Below are 23,141 nucleotides of genomic sequence, written 5' to 3'. Positions count from 1 at the left end.
TTACGGTTACGGATATTTTTTATATCGGATATCCGATATTTTGTATGGATCTGAATGTTGGGCCGTAAAGGGGATGGACGAAAGGCGTGTGCATGTGGCAGAAATGCGAATGTTAAGATGGATGTGTGGGGTTACCAGGAATGACAGAATAAGGAATGAGTATATACGAGGAAGTTTGAAAGTTGCGCCGGTTATAGAAAAGTTGCGAGGTAACACATTGAGCTGGTATGGGCATGTTATGCGGAGGAATGAGGACCATGTCTTATGGAAAGTGTATAATATGAATGTGGATGGATGTAAAGGGAGGGGACGCCCTAAGAAAAGATGGATGGATTGTGTGAAAGATGATATGAATAAAAGAAGAGTATGCTCAGATATGACGACCGATAGAGAGCAGTGGAAGAGAATGACATACTGCACCGACCCCAAATAATGGGATAAAGGCAAGGCAATGATGATGATATCCGATAGTTTCGGTTACAGTTACGGAACTTCCGAACATACCTAATTTATATGCAATACGTATATAGACAAACAATGTGACAATTTGTTTCCATCATGTTCCTCTTCCTATATTTTTGTAGTTGTTACACTATCTGGTTGTTCCAAGTATGTTCCATAAGTAGTAACTCGCTAAAATAACAATGAAAACATAGTAAAAATTGTCCCAACTCTTTATCACATATAGCGTAGCTTTAATACACAGTAAGGATAGTGTTTTACATACTTATATATATCTAAATATATATAAATCAAACATGACTGACGTAGTGATCTATCAACGCACAGCCCAAACCACTGGACGGATCGGGCTGAAATTTGGCATGCAGGTAGATGTTATGACGTAGGCATCCGCTAAGAAAGGATTTTGATTAATTCCACCCCTAAGAGGATAAATTAACGCGAGCGAAGCCGCGGGTAAAAGCTAGTATATATAGTTTAGTAGTAATAAACTTTGTAGAAATTAATAGATATAAGATATAAACTGTATACATAGTATAAAATAAAATCGCTGTCACTGTCTGTCCGTCGCTATGTAGGTATGCTTAAATCTTTAGAACTACGCAACGGATTTTGAAGCGGTTTTTTAATAGATAGTGATTCAAGAGGTAGGTTTATATGTATAATACATGTACAACCGGACAAAACCGGGGCGAGTAGCTAGTCTACAAAAGAAATTGAAATATCTGTTTATAATTTCAAGTTAACAGCTTTTCACTAAATATACACGAAAGTATATACGATACTTACATAAAAATATAATGTTAAATATGTTTGTCTTTATGTCTGTCTGCTCTTGCTAATCGCTGAAATAGATGGACAAATTTTGGCGGGACTTTCACTCGCACATAGCTAATGTTATAAGGAATAACTCAGGCTACTTTAGAAATTTTACTCGTAAAAGTAGAAGTTTAATACCACTCGGGCCAAGTTCCGAGTAACAGCTAGTCATACAATGTGAAATACAAAACTTTGTATTGGTACACAAATTAAAGTCAATATTAATTTGATCCTTTTGTAACTTCAATAAGTTTTATATAAATAAACACCGCTACGACTAACTTGAAAATATTTTGTGATGCGAACAATTCATAGAAAATTTCCTTTCAATTTATCAATATCAACTCTAAAAATACTCTTGAACTTGTTTTCAGGTTGTAATTCCAGCAGATAGTTTTAAGGGGGTTAATGTACACGCCCCTTTAGGTTTTAGGTCTAGGACTAACGTTGCCAGACGTTCCGTATTTCCCACGACCGGTAGTCTTAGTTTAAAATGTACCGGCGGGATTCGATAATTTCTCCCGGGTAAAAAACTAAATTCCCTTGTTTTTTTATCTATTTAAGCTTTTGCCCCTTATAGGCTGAAAAATCTGGCAACTCTATCTAACCTACTTTGTTTTCTTTTATTTGTTTAACCAGTTGGTTATATATTCAATATTTTTTCTATTTGCCTATTTAATAGAATTTGTGCTAATTGGTGGTTTGTATTCACACACTTAAACTTAAAAATGTAAAGTAATAATAAAATTATTTAAAGACAGAATAGAAGTGTTTCTTGCTCGTTCTTCTTTGATGACACAGCTTTCCGAACGAGCTGCAGATTAAAAAATGTAATGACTATTCAAAAGTGCTTCAATGTAAGTTTATTTGAATAAATGATTTTCTATTCTATTCTATTCTATTCTTTTTGTGGAGAACCTGGGAGCTTGAAATGTTGAAGGCCAACTCCCGCCTGATGGATACTATTTTAGTCTGAGGGCACCGCTAGGGGTTCGAACCTCGGCTCAAGCCGTCGCAACATCGGTCCCCGTTTGAATTGGACGGGGGATCGATCGGAGGAGTTTTTATTGAGATGTTTCGACCTTATATACAAAATTACACGTGTCGCGTACACGTGCCGCTGCACGTAGCAACGGCTTCAAGGTCACGCAGCTGCGTTGCTAATGTTACACGTGCCGTGCGATAAGAGTTTGAAATTGCAAGGACTAAAGGTGGCACGTGTAGAAAGTACGCTGCTACATAGTAAAATTCGATCCATTACGTTATGAACTTCCTACAACATATTATTCGAAATTAATTCGCTTCGTCATCAAAGAAAATCTCAAGCTATAAGAACCAATGAATATGTTAATGAAGCAACTAAGGAGTGGATTCCATTATTTACATAGTTCAACAATTCAAATTAGAAATTATCATTTCAAATAACATAAAGGCAGCGGCGTCTGCTGCTATTCCGAGCCCAATGGCCCTGATATTGTTGGAGTTATAACTGTCAACGCAATTGACAATGTACTTATATCTGCCACTTCCTATAATTGGACTGTTAGAGCGTCGACTGTATTTTTGCTGGATGAATCGACGATTCGTATCGTATCAACAGCTAGAAAGATAGAAGATCAAGGAAAGTGGCGGGAGCTCCACCGACAAGAGCACAGCTGTTAAATTATGAATGAATGAATGAATGATTGAATGAATCGACGATGGGAGTGTAATATATAGCTTCTAATATAAACGAGACAATTAAACTTTTAGATAATTGGAAAATGATAGCACTCAAGAAGGTATATATATTCTAAAATATATATCGTCTCGAAATCTACGTGGCAAGAGTCCAAATTCAACGAATATCTAATGGTTAGCTAAATGTGGGCAATTCATCACGATATCAGCAGTTATTAACACCTCTAACTATCATATCTAGGATAAACCTCCTGAATATATTCTTACTTTATATTTCATCGAATTTGGTCTTATTTTGCGGAATTCCATTTAATCACTTGGTTGATTTATATTATTTTGTTTAATTCCGCTACAATTAGTAAGTGTAATTCCACAAACATTCAGTGCGGAAACCTGATCAACACATCTGGAAGCGTTACGACCTTCTCTATTGGTGGTCAGTAACAGTCGGAATTTGATCATCCATTTCAAATTCAAAATATCTTTACATGAAATAGGTCTTTAGCTAGCTTAACTTGGGTCTAGATGGCGCTGTGTGGATTGTCCTGAGATTATTATTATTATTATTAAATCTTCATTTCAAATAAACTTAATATGAGCATATTTGAATGGACACGTTTTTTTTAGTCTACCACTCAATCAGAATGAAAACTCATGATAAGAAAATCATCATTCAAATAAACTCAATATAAGCACTTTGTAATAGTTATGTTTCAAATTCAAAATTCAAAATATCTTTATTCATGTAGGTCTATAACAGACTCTTATGATATGTCAAATCTACCGTCAGTTCGAGATGAGAAGAACTGACAAGAAACTCAGCTCGTATTCTTTTCAAATAAGAATAGATAGTAAAGATTGTAACGCTTTCAATAGCGATGGTCAGGTTACCGCACTGAATATCTCACATGCTTGCGGAATTAAACAAAGTAATAATTAATATTGTTTAATTTAATTCCGCATCCACTAAGTGATATTGTTACTTGTTTACCGTTACTCAGTTATTATAAAATTTCTGCAGATTGCGACGAGATCTACCAGCGGATGTTCTCCGACGACGATTCTCAGAGAATTAGTGAGTTCTGTCGCGTGCCAGCATTTGTTTATGCAACTAACAGCTTTATAACATCCGTGGAGTCGCGTCGCCGTGTTCTCTGGTTGTTTTTATTGCTCCAATTTCTCACTAACAGTTTTGCCGCGTGACAATTTGTGAAACAGTTTGTGTGTTGTTTTGCTAACCTTACATTGATGTACTAACGTAACCAACGGGTTGTATTGTAACGAGGTTTGGTGTTGTTAAAATAGAAATTATTTTATAGTAAATTATGGAATTGAACAGAAAAATGTGGGATGTCTCACTCAGGTTCCTGTTAATCAGGTTGTTACTGTTAATTACATATGTGAACAGAACAAAGAGCAACTGAGAATACACGATATAATAATAAATTAAGATATAGGTTTTACTAAGGTTTATAAAAGTGCATTAAAACTACAGTAAGAACATGGGATCAGTTGTCAAGTTTATTATGATAGTGAAAAGAAACTTACTAAAAAAAGAATATTACTAAAAAAAATAATCTGCATGAGTGGCAGAAAGTGTTCTATAAGTAAAAGATTTTGACTTAGATTTCGATACTATAATATTCATAAAATCGTTCAGTTTCATGAACGTTACAATAGAAATAAAGTGGGTATTTGAAAATAATTATAAAGCTTTCGTGACTAACTGCAAGATCACGTGTACAAAATGGTATGAAATGTGATATATTATTTCGGAAACTTCTGGAAAATATTTAGTTTTCCTTTGACTTGAATAATATATAAAGTATATAACTCAATGGTGAATGACTGACATAGTGATCTATCACAGGTACATGGTAGATGTTATGACGTAGGCATCCGCTAAGAAAGGATTTTGATTAATTCTACCTTACCTGCATGTCAAATTTCAGCTCGATCCGTCCAGTGGTTTGGGCTGTGCGTTGATAGATCACTATGTCAGTCACCTTTGAGTTATATATATTTAGATAATAAAACAACCTTTAATTCAAAAGAGCAACACACAAGTTTCTTGTTCATTCTTCCTGTGATGAGTCGAATGAGCGGTAGAATAAAAAAATGTGACTATTCAAAACTGCTTATATTAAGTTTATTTGAATAAATGTTCAAAATCTACCCTGTATCATCGTAAGCACAGATTATTATATTAGATTACTGAACCGACTGTACAGCGGCCTTGACGCGCGCGCGCATTGTGTTGTGAATTAAAATAAATTAGAACTGTGAAACTGTGAAACCTACTGTGAAACTGGAAAGCTATATCCGCAGAACCATAAAGGTAAATGACTGACGCTATTTTTCCCTATATATATAGAGAGAGTAAATTCCCTAACACTTTGGTAGCAGAGTAGTTTCCCAAACAATAAAGAACATTTCTATTTCTATTATAACGTTTTTTTTTAATTTTAGATGCAAATGATGCTACTCCTTTTTGAGTTACTATAACTCCAATTGAATTGTATTTTTTGTTACTTTTATTCTAGATTTTTTATATTCTTCTCTAATTATTCGATACTAGCTGCGCTCGCGACTTCGTCCGCGTAAAATGACGATATTTCCATATAACCTTTCAAGCCCCTACAACCCCTGTTTTGCATTAAAATGTATGTCTATGTCCTTTGTCAGGGTCTAGACTATCTGTGTACCAAATTTCGTTTAAATCGGTTCAGTGGTTTCGACGTGAAAGCGAGACAGACAGACAGAGTTTTGATTTATAATATCTACCTTACCTCAACGCTGTGTCAAATTTCAGCTCGATCATTGTACGTCAAATTCAAAAACATACGTGTTTTCATTGTCATCTATATCTTATAAATAAAATATTTTTGTCAGTTATATGCACATTATATATGTACTATACATATAAATAAAATTGGAGTGTCTGTTTGTAATATTGAAATAAAAGTTTTTTACTACATGCCTATGAATATAAATACGATACATACACCAAAATAACATTTTTTACAATTTTTGTCTGTCTGTCTGTCGGTCTGTTCCGGCTAATCTCTGAAATGGCTTTACTGATTTTGACGGGACGTTTTTTTGACAGGTAGCTGATGTAATAAGGAATAACTTAGACTAATTTTATTTTAGAAAATTAAATTAATTTCCACGCGGACGGAGTCGCGGGAACAGCTAGTCTATCTATACATTTATCTGTAGGAGGATAAGTGTGTAATTATAATGTCATATCATTATATAGTATAAAACAAAGTCGCTGTCGCTGTCTGTCCCTATGTATGCTTAAATCTTTAAAACTACGCAACGGATTTTGACCCGATTTTTTAAATAGATAGAGTGATTCAAGAAAAAGGTTTATATGTATAATATATGTACACCCGTGCGAAGCCGGGGCGAGTAGCTAGTGTCTAATAATATGTTCAGTGTTAAAATTTCTAAATAATATGCCTATCAATCGCTATGGTTGGATTCCATGACTAACTTTTTATTAATAATAATCTCAGGACAATTCACACAGCGCCATCTAGACACAAGTTAAGCTAGCTAAAGCTTGTGTTACGGGTACTAGATAAGTGATACGAATACATAGATAATTTTTTTTCGTAAATACATACATATTATACATAGAAAACACCCAGACCGATACAAACAATAATACTCATGAATACAAATGTTTGTACCGTTCGAGGAACCGAACCCGCGACCATCGAACGTAAAGCGGTGTGCTAGACCGCTATACCATCGAGGTCATTAATTTATAGATATAACCAAATTAGCAATTTGACACAAATTCAGCAGATGACCCAAAGCCGGCACCCCAAGCTTTCCGCCCCTCATCGTAAAATTTTGTACACATGTTCTTAGAGGTATTAGTAAGAACATAGGATACTTTTTATTTAAAAAAAAAAACAATATTTTTTTATAAAGAACAAAAACATAAAGTATCAACATTTCGCATTAAGTTATTTAATGGATTCAAGCGAGCGAAGCCGCGGGTAGAAGCTAGTATGATATATATTATCAATTCCTGAAATATAATCAATTCCAATTTCAATCATCGAATCCAACTCGGATGGGCAGCGTTCGGGAAGCTCCGATATATCTTTTCGTCCAAATTTCCGCAGTGTCTCAAGACGAAGGTTTACGACCAATGTGTGTTGCCAGTGATGACTTACGGAACAGAGACGTGGTCGCTAACTATGGGCCCCATCAACAAGCTCAGAGTCACTCAGAGGGCAATGGAGAGGGCTATGCTCGGAGTTACTCTGCGTGATCGAATCAGAAATGAGGAGATCCGCAGAAGAACCAGAGTGACCGACATAGCCCGAAGAATTGCGACTCTGAAGTGGCAATGGGCAGGGCACATAGCTCGTAGGACAGATGGCCGTTGGGGCAGTAAACTCCTCGAGTGGCGACCACGGACCGGAAGACGCAGCGTGGGAAGGCCTCCAGCAAGGTTGACCGACGATCTGGTCAAGATCGCTGGAAGGCATTGGATGCGAGCAGCGCAGGACCGATCGTCGTGGAGATCTTTGGGGGAGGCCTATGTCCAGCAGTGGACGTCTTCCGGGCTGCGATGATGATGATGATGAATCAATTCCAACAAAATACGTAAAGCATGGTTACAATGACAGGACTTGAACGTTTCAAACAGCCCATGAAATCAAAACTTGAGGGATCGGATTTTTCGTAATTTTTTCAAAGAATTCGTTACGACGTAAAATAAACCTAATTTGTTACAATTTAAGAAGACGAGGAAAAATATTTTTTCAGCAGTTCTGTTCAGTAATGTCTAAATTAATTGTTTGATTGTTGTGTCAGTACTTCTACCTCATTTACCTTTTCAATTTGCCAGAAAAAAAATTCAAAACGGTCATAAAATATTGTCTTTGTAAAAAAACTTATTATAAAATTGAAGAATTTATAAATGATAATAATGTTTTTGTAGATAATATCTAACTTAAAATTCATAGCGCTGACAATGTTATCTGATTGAACAGAGATTGAGTGCGTAGCGGTTTCTATGTTGATTGTCGCATGCCAATCCTTGTTGTTAATTAAATATAAGTGAAACAACATTTATTCAAAAGAGCAACACACAAGTTTCTTGCTTATTCTTCTTGTGATGAATCTGCATTCCGAATAAGCGGTAGAATAAAAAAACTTGACTATTCAAAAGTGCTTATATTAAGTTTATTTGGATAAAGATTATTTCTATTTTTGTTTCTTTATTTATTCAGGTATCTTTTATTATAGTTGATAATTGTCGTATACTTGCTGTTACTTGTGGATTCGTCTGTTTATTTAGAATAGAATAGAATAGAAAATCATTTTTTCAAATAAACTTAATTTCTTTTGAATAGTCTACAGTTTTTTTTAATCTACCGCTCATTCGGGAAGCTGTCTCATCACAAGATGAATAAGGAAGAAACTTGTGTGTTGCTCTTTTAAACAATCCTTGTAAGTTTATATTTTACACAATACCAACTAGCACTAATTTATTAGAATCAAATATAAAAACACAATAAGACTAAATCAGTCGTAGTGATAAGAGCAGACCAGTCCATACAAGCAGCACTCATTTACGAGTATCACGGGTGAGTCAGCCATCACTGCGCTCGACCATATTTTAAATAAAAAAATAGCGTACATCAAGTTCATCATTATTCTAAAATGGTAACAAACAGACAGATACGCTATTTCATTAATAACATCCGAGATGATACTACAGCATTGTCGCACCAGATGTTGTGAAATCAATCATTAACATGAACAATTCTCATTATTTAATTACGAGCACAAATTTTCTATGCAGTGATTTTAAATTCAAAATATCTTTATTCATGTGGGTCTATTATAGACTCTTATGATATGTCAAATCTACCGTCAGTTCGGAATGATTTCGAGATGAGAAGAACTGACAAGAAACTCAGTCAGCTGTTAATCTGTTTAAATGAACTTGTACATGATTACAAAAACACAGAATCGATTTTAAATAAAATTTAATTAAATGCGACATCTTAATCTTAATAATATTATAAACTACTGAACAGATTTTGATGAAACTTTATAGTAGTATAGCTTTTGCATCAGAATAACATATAAGCTGTATTTTATATTAAAACTAGTTACTCGCCCAGCTTCGCACGGGTGTACATGTATTATATATATATAAACCTTCCTCTAGAATGACTCTATCTATTACGAAAACTCGCTTCAAAATCCGTTGCGTAGTTTTAAAGATTTACGCATATATAGGGACGGACAGACAGCGACAGCGACTTTGTTTTATACCTTGAAACCGCGGGTACAACTAGTATCAAATATGTGGAATATAGCTCAATTAGAAAATCTTATAATTTTAACAACATAACGTTGAATTATAAATTACTAAATCATAATACTCTTTATTTGGAATAATAAACAGTTAGTCATCGATTTTAGTAATTACTAGTTCAATTCCGTCAAATATTACATCTAGAAGATTATATTCTTTGAAAAAAATGTGGAAGCGTAAGGTTAGATCGGTTATCTCTCAGTCTTTTCTCCCAGGGTTTCTTCGTGTTCTTCAGCATGTGTCAGCACAAATTCACTTGTTTTACCCTTAATTTAACCACTCATTTTAATTATTATTGTCGTAACGTCGCGCGTGTGTATTAGGTGAGATCTATGTAACTGTAGGGAAAAATGGAGGGCACACGGAACTGTCTGCATTTTTGGACACAATCTATTAAACTTATTTAAGATTCCTGAACGCATTAACAAAAATCATAGCTGTTTCCACGCATTATCTCCGTCTGTCGTTGAGTTTAAAACAACAAAATTCACCCTTCCAATTTAGATTGGATTTAGATTAACGATCGTTGGCTCCCGATACAGAATCTCGCCAACTCCAGATAATGATTCTCCGGCCCCGTCTTGTACTTTTAGTGGCAATAAATGGGTTTTATGATATCAAACCCTATTCAAATACCACGGCGAGACGTACTAGGAGAATGGCCCAGTATCTCAGCTATCACATGAACCGTAGCCTTAATATCGGATCTTTTTCATCGAACGTTGTAGATATGAAGAAATGTAAGAAGATCGGTCGACCTAGAACAGACTATATAAAAAATATAAACTAATAATATAAAAGAATAACTTCTTCAAAATAGAATAGAATAGAATAATATTTTTTGTGTAATAAATATTATTCTATTCCGTTTCTCTTGCTTTAACTAATTATTATTTTATGTTTATTTTTAATTATCTACATGATAAATGAAGTTTAATTATATATATATATTTTATTTAATCTTTTCTTCGTTCGCTTGTTTTTTATATTGTAACATTGTTGAAAAGCTGAATAAATATTTTTTTCTTTCTTTCTTTAGAATAGAAAATCGTTTATTCAAATAAACTTAATTTAAGCACTTTTGAATAGTCATATTAGTTTTTCAAAATACATGTATATATAGTGGTTATACAGATTTCTCAGTAGATTGTAATAAAATTAGGTAACTCTGGACAAATGTAAGTAATTTGCTTCCTTATATTATGAAAAATCAAGAAAAAAAAAGAAGGACAAACACACGAACATTTCAAAATACTTTACTAATATTATAACCGCGAAGGTTTGTGAATACGGATAGAAGGATGTGTGTTACTCTTTCACAGAAAAACTACTGAACGAATAGGTTTTATAACTGTAAAGTTTAATTAAAATCTTAATGAAAACTTACAGTAATACAGCTTATACATTAGATAAACACATCTTATCTAAATATATATAACTCAAAGGTAACTGGCATAGTGATCTATCAACGCACAGCCCAAACCATTGGACGCAGCGGGCTGAAATTTGGCATGCAGGTAGATGTTATGACGTAGGCATCCGCTAAGAAAGGATTTTGATTAATTCTACCCCCAAGTGGATAAAATAGGGGATGAAAGTTTGTATGAAACTTTATCAATTTTAAACCGATCGGGCTGTCTTTGCATGCATACAGCTACTATGACGTAGGCATCTCCCAAGAAAGGATTTTGATAAATTCCACCCCTAAGGGGATAAATTAACGCAAGCGAAGCCGCGGGCAAAAGCTAGTTAATATTATAAATGCGAAAATGTGTGAATATGGATGGATGTTTGTTACTCTTTCACGCAGAAACTACTGAACGGATTATGTTGAAACTATACAGTGATATAGGATAGGTTGTAAATTTCACGCGGGTAAAACTAGTGGGCTATAATTTAAAAAGATTTTATGTAAATTGAGCGTCATACAATACAAACAAAACAAGTAAGTGATGGAGACGAAGTTCCGTTGTTTTTTTTATATAACACAGGGGCTAAACAAGGATGCGGCTCACCTGATGGTAAGTGATTACCGCCGCCCATGAGCACCCGCAACACCAAGGGAATTGCAAGTACGTTGTCGGCCTTTTAAAAAGGAATAAGCTCTTTTCTTGAAGGTTTCAATATCGTATCGCTTCGGAAATACCATTGCTGGAAGGTGATTCCACAATGTGGTTGTGCGAGGCAAAAAGTTTCTAGAAAACCGCACTGTGGAAGACCGCCATTCATCCAGATGATCAGGATGGTATTTCAGTTTCTGGCGGGTGGTACAGTGGTGGAACTCAGCAGCTGGTATTAATCCGAACAATTCCTCAGAACACTCTCCGTGATATATGCAATACCAGGAGAAATGCAAGTACGTTGTCGGCCTTTAAAAAGGAATAAGCTCTTTTCTTTCAGTATCGTTTCGGTTCGGAAATACGAGTACCATCGGAAACACCAATGGAATTGCAAGTACGTCAGCATACTACAACAAGTTACGTATTGTCAGCTAGTATGGGTATAAAAGAAGTAAGAGTAAAAGATTCAATCTTCAACAATGATAGTTTATGAAATTGTTACATCAAAATACACTTAAACTTAAAAATGTAAAGTAATAATAAAATTATTTAAAAGAGCAACATGCAAGTTTCTTGCTCGTTCTTCTAGTGATGAGACAGCTTACCCCCTCCGATCGATCCTCCATCCAATTCAAACGGGGATCGAAATTACGACGGCCTGAGCCGAGGTTCGAACCCCTAGTGGTGCCCTCAGACTAAAGTCGTATCCGTCAGGTAGGAGTTGGCCTTCAGCCGCTTCATAAGTCCTTCCGCGGGTTTGGAGTGCCATCTGCTCTCGCCCCTAACGTCCGGTGAAGCTGTAAAGGCCAGCTACGGCCAACAGCATAAGAGTAGTCCGAAAAAAAAGAGACAGTTTTCCGAATGAGCGGTAGATTAAAAAAATGTAATGACTATTCAAAAGTGCTTCAATGTAAGTTTATTTGAATAAATGATTTTCTATTCTATTCTATTCTATTAAATAAGACAAAGACTTAAAAGATTACTTGATGAATAAGAGAATTTGTATTGTCAATATGTCTGTTTGTATTGCCCTGGATGTTTTATATATACGTTATTTATATCAATTCTGTACTACTCAGATTACTGTCTGCTTAGTATGGGACTTACTAATATCGAAAGGGGGCGAAATGGTATGCTAGTAATGTGGATGACCCCATTACTGGTAATATAAACCGGTTCCCCTGGAAACCATCGTGATAAATTCTTGATGAATTTGTCATGATGACCTGACCTCATGTTCTTATCGGATGATATCCACTGATGCCCCGCCAGCGTGAACCGGTAGCGTGGACGGGTGCCCCATTCCATTATCATCCATAAAAAAAACATCAGATGGATTATTCATGTGTTAGGAGTATCCTCTAAATTTAATTAAATAAAAGAAACTGATAACAAATCGTATAATTAATTTTAACAAAATCAGTAAAAGAATTTATAAAGCAAACACGGTATGATACGGAGATTCGTTCGAGAGCACGTCTGTCGACCAAAAGAGGCCGCACACCGGGTTTCGCAGCCTTTTATAGACGCGCCGCACGACGGTGGCGCCACCACAGGAAGTTACACCTAACACGGCCTCTCCTGACGGAGCATCGTCCCCGATGCTTTCTGGTCACGGCGCGTCGTCTGGTCCGACTGCTAATCTTATGCGCTCTGTCCAGGCTGAAAGTATTCTCAGGGCTATTGCTCGGAGACGAGTCAACAGTGACTCTTCACAACCTGTGAACCATAAGTTAGTGGTAAGCATTTTATTTTTGGAAGTAGGATCACGTTGCCTCACAAGGACTAATTTAAATCTGATCTAAGCTTGTATACATAGAAGCCACACAAAGCTTTATACGAGAGGTAACCTATAACACACTTTACGCTACACAGAGCCTTACACGAGATGTATCTTATAACACACTCGATGCTGCACAAAGCCTTACACGAGGTGTATCTTATAACACACTCGATGCTGCACAAAGCCTTACACGAGGTGTATCTTATAACACACTCGATGCTGCACAAAGCCTTACACGAGGTGTATCTTATAACACACTCGATGCTGCACAAAGCCTTACACGAGGTGTATCTTATAACACACTCGATGCTGCACAAAGCCTTATACGAGGTGTATCCTTTAGCACCCTCGATGCTGCACAAAGCCTTATGCGTGGTGCTACCTAATACACACTCGACGCTGCACAAAGCCTTACACGAGGTGTACCCTATAACACGCTCGATGCTGCACAAAGCCTTACACGAGGTGTATCCTATAGCACCCTCGATGCTGCACAAAGCCTTATATGAGGTGCTTACCTATTACACACTCGACGCTGCACAAAGCCTTACACGAGGTGTATCCTATAACACACTCGATGCTGCTCAAAGCCTTACACGAGGTGTTACCTAAATACCTTACGATAAAATTTATCTCAAAAATACAAATTACATTAGAAAAACTCAAATTCCTTTTTGACTCTACTCTATTTTGACTCTGTATAGATTAGAACAATAGAGAAAGCATTTGAGTGTACGAGAATATATTTGTATTCGTTACATTTTATGTACTGCATCATAAGGTATTGAAAGTATAGTGGACCTGGACATTGGGTGGAGAGGAACGTGATATAAAGTATAAGGTAACATGTTTACACATTAAACAAACAATTCCGTGCTCTATAGTATTTCTTTACAAGATGGACCCTACTTTGAAACCGTCAACTAATTTGAACTCGACAACGTTTCCACGTCAATATGGTCAACACGTAGTCTTTAGAAATATAACAATAATCGCGACTTTTTCCTATAGAGATATGTTAATAATTATTTTCTTTAAGATTTATTTTCTTTATATATCGCAAACTATTCAACTGCCCTTGTACAAGTAGTTTCATCATCAGCAGCATATGCTACTACGATTCGTGAGGTTATTAAAAGGATTTCGATGCGTGAGATATGAACTAACCTTTACGATATTCAAACGTCAAATCACGATCCTGTAGGCACATTCACCAGCGCACTACCCTAGGCAAGAGATCCTCTTATAATTTTCAGGGCGTTGCAGTTAGTTACTACCCTAAAATGTTTTCCGATGAGATGACGATGTTGCAATGCCTTGACAACAGCAAGTATCTCGAGCTCAGGAGTAGTACCTTGGATCTGCACATATTGTAAAGCTACTGCGTGTATGCGTCCGTCTTTTCCTATTTGAATTAGTACCGTAACCTAGTGCACTTGCATCCGTATGGACTTCAGTCCGTAAATAGTCAAAGATAAGCAACGCGGATTGACTAGCCAATATAGAGATGATCTCATCTCTCTTGTTTCTATTCTTTTCCCCGTTAAAATTTCAAGAGGCGATTTGGGTGTATCACGGGATATACCGAATAAGATAGCTGACCAGTATCACTAAATAATATCAACTAAATATTGCACAAACCATGTCAGCTCTCCTTAAATGTTATTGTTTGCATTTGATCAGTTCATTTTTATTATACATCGTCTCAACCGACAACATCGTATTCCGCAACAAGCAGCTTCGACAGTTTTTGGTATCCAAAACTACTACGGCATTTATTTTCTCTGTCCGTCATACACATGAACGAGGACTGCTTGTAGAGACTTTCCTACTCTAACACCGCTTTAATCTTATTTACTTAATCAACCAATTGATGGCGTATTTAATATTTAGATTTTAATGATTTAGTACTAATTCGCAGTTTGTATTCACACATTTGAACTTAAAATGTACAGTTACTACAAGTGTTCAAAAAAAAACAACAGACTTAGTCTTCCTCGCTCGTTCCTTATACGATAAGATAGTTCACGCGGAAGATTCAAAAATAAGTATTACTTGATGAATGAATGAAGTGCTCAAATTGAAATTTGTTTGAACGAAGAATCCATCATTTCTTTTTGGATACGTTCGGCCTGACCTGACTCTTACAAATAGTTCCAGTCTCCTAGGATACACAACCTCAGGAGCGAGGTAATTACACTTAGCGGAAATGAATTGTAAACCTGGATTTTCACACGCATGCTTAATTTATAACTGTAAAATAATTTATATGGTCGATTCGGTAATTAACCGTCGTACCTACATAACGCTACTTCGTTAACAAGTAGTCGAATGTGTATCTCTATACGGTATTGACCATAGCTGTGACTGAGCCACTAAAAAGTATTCAGAATGTTTATTCATTAAGACTACAAATTTTATTTTTCATCACCACGAAACGGTGTATTTATTAATTGAAGTCGCGCTATCGATTCACTACGCGCTATTTGATTTCGCGTTCCCACACACAGCCTACCTACCGCGAGACTTTGCGAAACGTAATTAACTCACGGTCTTGATGATAAACTTCCGATTCATTCCGAAACTGTCATCATTTTCAAAAGAGCGGTTTCTAAAAATACGCTAAAAATCGTTATTTCGTATACGCAATGTCTTTTCAATATAAAAAATATCGTTACCAATGAGTACTGGCGTCTTTAAGATAATCACAAGGTACTAAGAAGTTACTTCTTGTGAGATGTTATGAATTTTGCAGATAAAGTAAGAAAATAATCAGACCGCATATCCGTTTCGTCTAAACAGCATAATATGTGCACCTTACAACACGAAAACGATCATTTGATTTAAAAGAAGTTATTGAACCACTATCGTACTAAACATTTGTGGGTATAATCAGACCGCATATCCGTTTCGTCTAAACAGCATAATATGTGCACCTTACAACACAAAACGATCATTTTGATTTAAAAGAAGTTGTTGAACCACTATCGTACTAAACATTTGTGGGTATAATCAGACCGCATATCCGTTTCGTCTAAACAGCATAATATGTGCACCTTACAACACAAAACGATCATTTTGATTTAAAAGAAGTTGTTGAACCACTATCGTACTAAACATCTGTGGGTACCCGCATATTACGGCGGTAATTTCGTCGCGATGTGCATTATCACTAGTCCCAAGTCACGGCGAAAATTTGCGTTAGCCTAATTCAGATTATTTCTTTGTAAAGTAAACGTATTCAGTAAGACCTATCTTCTTACAAAATGCATATACGTTTTTGTCCGTAGGTTATTTTTTCAAAAGAACTAAATTTACTTCTATACTACCCGACTATATTGCAACTATAGCACCGTATTTGAGAATCTACTTCTATACTACGTAGTTTGCTATCATATATGACCAAGTATGATCATCACTAGCCCACTCACGTTATTACGCGCTTTCTTCACCTTTTAACGACAAAACTGACACCGTCTGTCGGTTCACTGTATGACCACGATCTACTTCATCGCAACTATTCGTCAATGTTGCGCATACTTAAAAGTATGAAATATAAAAATGGAAAGATCTCACCAGATCCATGACATTAAGCGTCGATAAGACGTTTCGTAATGTCTGTTGAGGTAGCAACCGATCGCGCCACCGCACCAGGTGCGCTCGTTGGCGCCGTGTTGGCGGGTCCGGCTGGCGCGCCGACTGTCTGCGCGGGCGGCGACAGCGCGGCGGGACCGGTGCCGGCGCAGGCACGTCGTCAGCATCTACGTCGGCAGCTATATGCGAACCCCTGTTTCGCTGAGCGACCGCACGTTGTTCCGGCGACACCAGTTTTTGAGACTTACGTCCATTAACGCTTCTAGTTCACCTATATTTGATAGGTGGAGAACGGAGACGCGTGCTCTCGTAACGATGGGCGTTTTGTACTCGACATGTAATCAATCCTTAGTCAAAAATGTTATTCGCGACCAAAAATGGCCTCGAATCCCACTTCTGATGTTAGGAGTATCCTCTAAATTTAATTAAATAAAAGAAACTGATAACAAATCGTATAATTAATTTTAACAAAATCAGTAAAAGAATTTATAAAGCAAACACGGTATGATACGGAGATTCGTTCGAGAGCACGTCTGTCGACCAAAAGAGGCCGCACACCGGGTTTCGCAGCCTTTTATAGACGCGCCGCACGACGGTGGCGCCACCACAGGAAGTTACACCTAACACATGAATATTTTATTAATCTATACATATAAATAAAATTGGAGTGTCTGTTTGTAATATTGAAATAACCGTTTTTTACTACATGCATATGAATATAAATACGGCACATACACCAAAGTAACATTTTTTTACAATTTTTGTCTGTCTGTCTGTTTGTCTATTTGTTCTGGCTAATCTCTGAAATGGCGGGCCCGATTTTGACGGGACTTTCTTTGACAGGTAGCGGATGTAATAAGGAGTATCGTAGGCTACTTTTATTTTAGAAAATTGAAGTTGCATTCCACGCGGACGAAGTCGCGTGTACAGGTAGTTGATAAAATAAATCAATTATAACTTAATCTGATAACATTTATAATCTTTCTGAACGGTTGAAACAGGTGAAGGAATTTGATAATAATCCCTCCTTACGTTTAGCGATGTATCCGGTTTTCCGGCTCACGGATTAATAACCGGCGACTTACCGGTCCATAATATCCGATTAAATTAGATACTCCAAACTGAATAAGCACATGGCGAAATTAGGCCTTAGCAATCAATCTGCAGATACTGCCAAACTGAAGAGGAAACGCCACTACACTTCCTATGTGTTACAAACACATAGGAAGTGTAGTGGCATTTCCTGGCGTGGCCCACTCATGCATAAACGAAATATCTCCTTTGGAAAGTTTACACTCTATCTTGAGGAGATAAAAACCATCGCTCCTAAGAATATCCTTCAATTCTTGTCCCTGACGGGTCTAAGTAGCGAACTCTGAAAGAGGGCGAGCACAATAGACCTATGTAAAATGCAGTGCTACAGGTGCAAATAGAAATAAAAATAATCTTCATTCAAATAAACTCATTACAGGCACTTTTGAATAATCATATTTTGATTCTACCACTCATTCGGAATGCAGATTCATCACAAGAAGAATGAGCGAGAAACTTGTGTGTTGCTTTTTTTAATTGATGTTTTTTTTATATAAATAATTACTGTAATTATATCACGTAAGAGGCATGCGATAATCAACATAGAAGTCGCTACGCACTCATTATTAGTGTAATCAGATAATATTGTCAGTGCTATGGATTTTAAGTTTTTCTATAAAAACATTATTATCGTTAACGAATTCTTCAATTTTATAGTAAGCTTTTTTGCAAAGGAAGTATTTTATTTGACATTTAAATCTCTTTTCTAGCAGATTTATAACAGACTCTGGTATTTTATTGTAAAACCTTACGCAATTACTAACTTTAGCCAAACGACATTTAGGTAAAATCAGTTTGTTATTGTTACGTAAGCTTTTATTAGTGCAATCACTAACTCTTTTGAAACTGTCTATATTCTTCCTGGCATACATGATATTTTCATAAATATATTGAGAAGCAACGGTGAGGATATTTGATTCTTTAAAGTACTCTCGTAAAGACTACCTGGAATCCATACTATATATGGAGCAAACACCTAACAATAACTCGAACAACCCAATAAAAAAAAACGTTCCATAGACTTGATTGATATTAATGCCAACGATCCTTTCAAAGCCAATAGATAGATAGATAGATACAGACCGACGAATATAGACGATGTATTTATTGTACGTATTCAAGAACAATCATTTGCCCGTAGACCTATTATTTCATAATAGCTCTTTGAAGTGCACCCACTTATACTGTATCGTTTGGTTTCTGTATTAGCATTACTTTAATAACATATGCGCCATGTTTGCTGGACCATACGCTAACTGCTTTTATATTAAAATCATACTATAAATGATATCACCTTACTATAACCTTACTATAATATCTAAATATATAAATCTCAAAGATGACTGACTGACAAAATTCAAATTCAAAATTCAAAAATCATTTATTCATGTAGGACTTTTTAGCCGCTTATGAACGTCAAATTTTTACATTATAATTTTATTTTTTACCTACCGTCCAGTTCGGTATATAGATCGAATTGAGAAGAACTGGCAAGAAACTCAATTGAATTACTTTTTTAGTGATCTATCAAGTATTAATTAGACGTAGTGATCTATCAACACACAGCCCAAACCACTGGACGGATCGGGCTGAAATTTTGCATGCAAGTAGATGTTATGACGTAATCATCCGCTAATAAAGGATTTTCATTAATTCTACCCCCAAAGCGATAAAATAGGGGATGAAACTTTGTATGAAACTTTGTCAATTTTAAACCGAACGGGCTGAGACTTTGCATGCATAAAGCCACTATGACGTAGGCATCCCCTAAGAAAGGATTTTCATAAATTCCACCCCTATATTAACGATAGCGAAGCCGCGGGCAAAATGTAGTTAATATTATAAATGCGAAAGTAACTCTGTCTGTCTCGCTTTCAAGCCAAAACTACTGAACTGATTCAAATAAAATTTAGTATACTGATAGTCCAGACCCTGAGAAAGGATGCAAGCTACTTTTTAAGACGAAAAAAGGGATGTAAGGGATTAAAAGGGGAGATGCAAAATTGTATGGAAGTATCTTCATTATTAAAGCTAAAAGCTTGAAACTCATTTTTTAGATTGTTGACTAAATGTGAATATGTATAACAAACAAGTTTTGTATAAAAAATCCCCTATTTTATTTTACCCCCTTAAGGGTGTAGCGATGAAAATTTTACTTTATACCGAAAAAATATTTACAAATTGCAAGTAGGTATGGCAACTTGAAACTCTAAACTGGTGTTTTCCTCTGCATTTTAAGATGTGAAGCAACATTCAAGAAATATTTTTATAAAGATTATAAAGACGAGCGACTGCCGACCGCGTGTAGACGTCGACGTCCCATCTCACCCCGCCCAGGGCTGCCAACCTACACAGCATAGACTTATACTAAAGCCAAAATTCTTTTGAATCCCATACTAATATAGTTCAAATCTATACATATAAATAAAATTAGTGTGTCTATTTGTAACATTGAAATAACCGGAACAATCCACACAGCGCCATCTAGACCCAAGTTAAGCTAGCTAAAGCTTGTGTTACGAACACTAGAAAACTGATACAAATACATAGATATTTTTTTTCGTTAATATCTACATATTATACATAGTAAACACCCAGACCGATACAAACAATCATACTCATGAATGCAAATGTTTGAGCCGTGCGAGTAATCGAACCCGCGACCATAGGACGTAAAGCGGTGTGCTAGACCGCTAGACCACCGAGGTCATCAAAGATTATTTCTATTTCTGTCTATGACGATGAAAATATATAAATAAACCCCATAACAGAAATACTACAAGAATAAAAAATATACAATTTGAAAATGTAGATACATTTAAATATTCAGGTAGTTTGATTACCAGTGACTCCAGATGTACTAAGGACATTAATATCAGAATAGCTATAGCGAAAAGAGCATTTAATGATAAAAAACATCTTTTGAGAGAATATATCAAAGTCCTCTCGGAAACAACTTTTCAAGACCTACATCTGGAGTATATCCTTGTATGCCTGTGAGACGTGGACATTGACACAAAAGGAAAGAGACAAACTGGAAGCCTTTGAAATGTGGTGTCAGAGAAGAATGGAAAGAATTAGCTGGAAAGATAAAATAAGGAATGAAGAAGTGCTTGAGAGGATTAAAGAAAAGAGACAGATCATAGATATTATTGAGAATAGGCGGGGGAAAATGTTGGGGCACTTGATACGACACGACGAACTAATTAACAACATTATAGAAGGAAAATTGATGGAAAGAGAGGAAGGGGAAGATCTAGACACAACTATATATCAAGGAAGTTAAAGAAAAAGTTGGAGTCGTGTCGTATCAACAGCTAAAGGGACTGATGGAAGATCGTGGAAGGTGGCGGGAGCTCCACCGACAAGAGCACAACTCTTAAATTATGAATGAATGAATGACGATGAAAATGTCCTTGTAAAGAAGGATAAAAATTTAGTTTTTATTAGAGATTGCTATAACGGTTGACATCCCTGTAGCCAGTGCCCCTGCCGCTTCCGAAGGTATTCTCGCCTGCCACTTTCCAACACCATCACTCACATACTTGGTAAATACTTTACACGGATTTTCAATTTCTTTTAAATAGTGCAAATAACTTATCAAGATATTTTTGGTGCTCATCCTCGTAGAATCGATGCTCGTAATAATTTCTTACCGCGATGTCTTCTCACATAATGTATAATAAATAATTATCGGAGATTGTTATTTTTTTGATGTCATTGTATAAAAATTCAAATTCAAAAATTATTTATTCATGTAGGACATTTTATCCGCTTATGAAGGTCAAATTTTTACATTATAATTTTAAATTTTTCCCTACCGTCCAGTTCGGTATATAGATCTAATTGAGAACTGGCAAGGAACTCAATGAATTACTTATTTTTTCTTTTTAAAAGCCAGTTTATTTACAACTAGCTTTTGCCCGCGGCTTCACTCGCGTTAGTTTATCCCCTTAGGGGTGGAATTTATAAAAATCCTTTTGGGGGTATGCATGCAAAGTCTCAGCCCGATTAATTAAAATTGACAAAGTTTCATACAAACTTTCATTCCCTATTTTATCCGCTTGGCGGTAAAATAATCAAAATTCTTTCTTAACGGATGCCTACGTCATAACATCTACCTGCATACCAATTTTCCGTCCAGTGGTTTAGGCTGTGCGTTGATAGATCACTATGTTAGTCAGTCACCTTTGAGTTATATATATTTAGATGATCACTTTGAGTTATATTATATAATCACTTACCGTCAGGTGAGCCGCATGCTAGTTTTAGTTATAAAAAAATCTGATGGTCCGTCATGTTTGAACTATAACCTTCTGCAAATCTAGCTTTAAGTATTTGGACAATTCCTTCCAAATGAAAGAAATAGCTCAAAAGAAGGAGAAAGTATTTCAAAGCCTAAACTGAGTTTAGTAGATGTTAACAATCTTTATGAGTAAGAATATGGTTGACCGAACTTAGGATTTGTTCTTGTTTCTTGAGAAAGTTTAGTACATATCTGGATATCTGGAAACAAAATAAGTAGTCCTATATGTTTCTCAAGTTATTTTACTATAGTATGTTTATATATATATATATGAAGGGTGTGTACATATATGACGACCTGGCGGTGGTCTAGCGGTCTAGCACACCGCTTTACGTCCGATGGTCGCGGGTTCGATACCTCGCGCGGCACAAACTTTTGTACTCACGAGTATGACTGTTTGTATCTGTCTGGGTGTTTTGTATGTATATTATAATGTATTTCAAAACAATATTATTTATCTATTATTGATCTAACAATTTATATCAGTTGTCTAGTACACATAACACAAGCTCTGCTTACCGTGGGACTAGATGGCACTGTGGTAATTGTCCAGGGTTATTTATTAATATTATAGTGAAGAGAAACTATGTTGGTAAATGTATATTTCGAAAATGACAATTAGTCGAACAGAAAAATATTTTTTAAAATATATAAAATGTGTGCCCATCGCATCGCATATGTATGTATTTACGAAAAAAATGTATGTAGCTTAACTTAGAGTCTAGATAGCGCTATGTGAATTGTTCTGGGATTATTATTATTTATTCATACACTTTGTATACTATTTCTTCGTTATTATTATTATTGTTATCTTTTCTTTCTTTTCTTTTATAAGTTTAAAAGATAGTAATACTCACCCACACGGGCCTTAGTCAAGTGTTAGAAAGGTTGCGCTGTGTGATGATATTATTGAGGAAGTCAAGAGTTTTCTAGTTATAGGCCAGGTATTCAGTGTTGTGACTTTTTCAAGAGGAAGGTTTATATATA

The 23,141-nt window shown here is 35.9% G+C and overlaps 1 protein-coding gene across 1 annotated transcript in view; it reads left to right on the top strand.

Moving 5' to 3' along the window:
- The window catches only part of LOC131848742 (zwei Ig domain protein zig-8-like), a 560,844-nt gene that overhangs the window by 447,037 nt on the left and 90,666 nt on the right, over window positions 1-23,141 (top strand). The window contains exon 4 of the mRNA XM_059198708.1: window positions 3,983-4,036. Coding sequence (XP_059054691.1) covers window positions 3,983-4,036 — 54 coding nt within the window. The remainder of the gene's footprint in view (window positions 1-3,982; window positions 4,037-23,141) is intronic.

The sequence above is a fragment of the Achroia grisella genome, unplaced genomic scaffold, assembly GCF_030625045.1.
Source record: "Achroia grisella isolate CSIRO2021 unplaced genomic scaffold, CSIRO_AGI_Agris_v1 utg1056, whole genome shotgun sequence".
Lineage (NCBI taxonomy): Eukaryota > Metazoa > Arthropoda > Insecta > Lepidoptera > Pyralidae > Achroia > Achroia grisella.
This window is presented reverse-complemented; position numbering and strand designations above follow the sequence as displayed.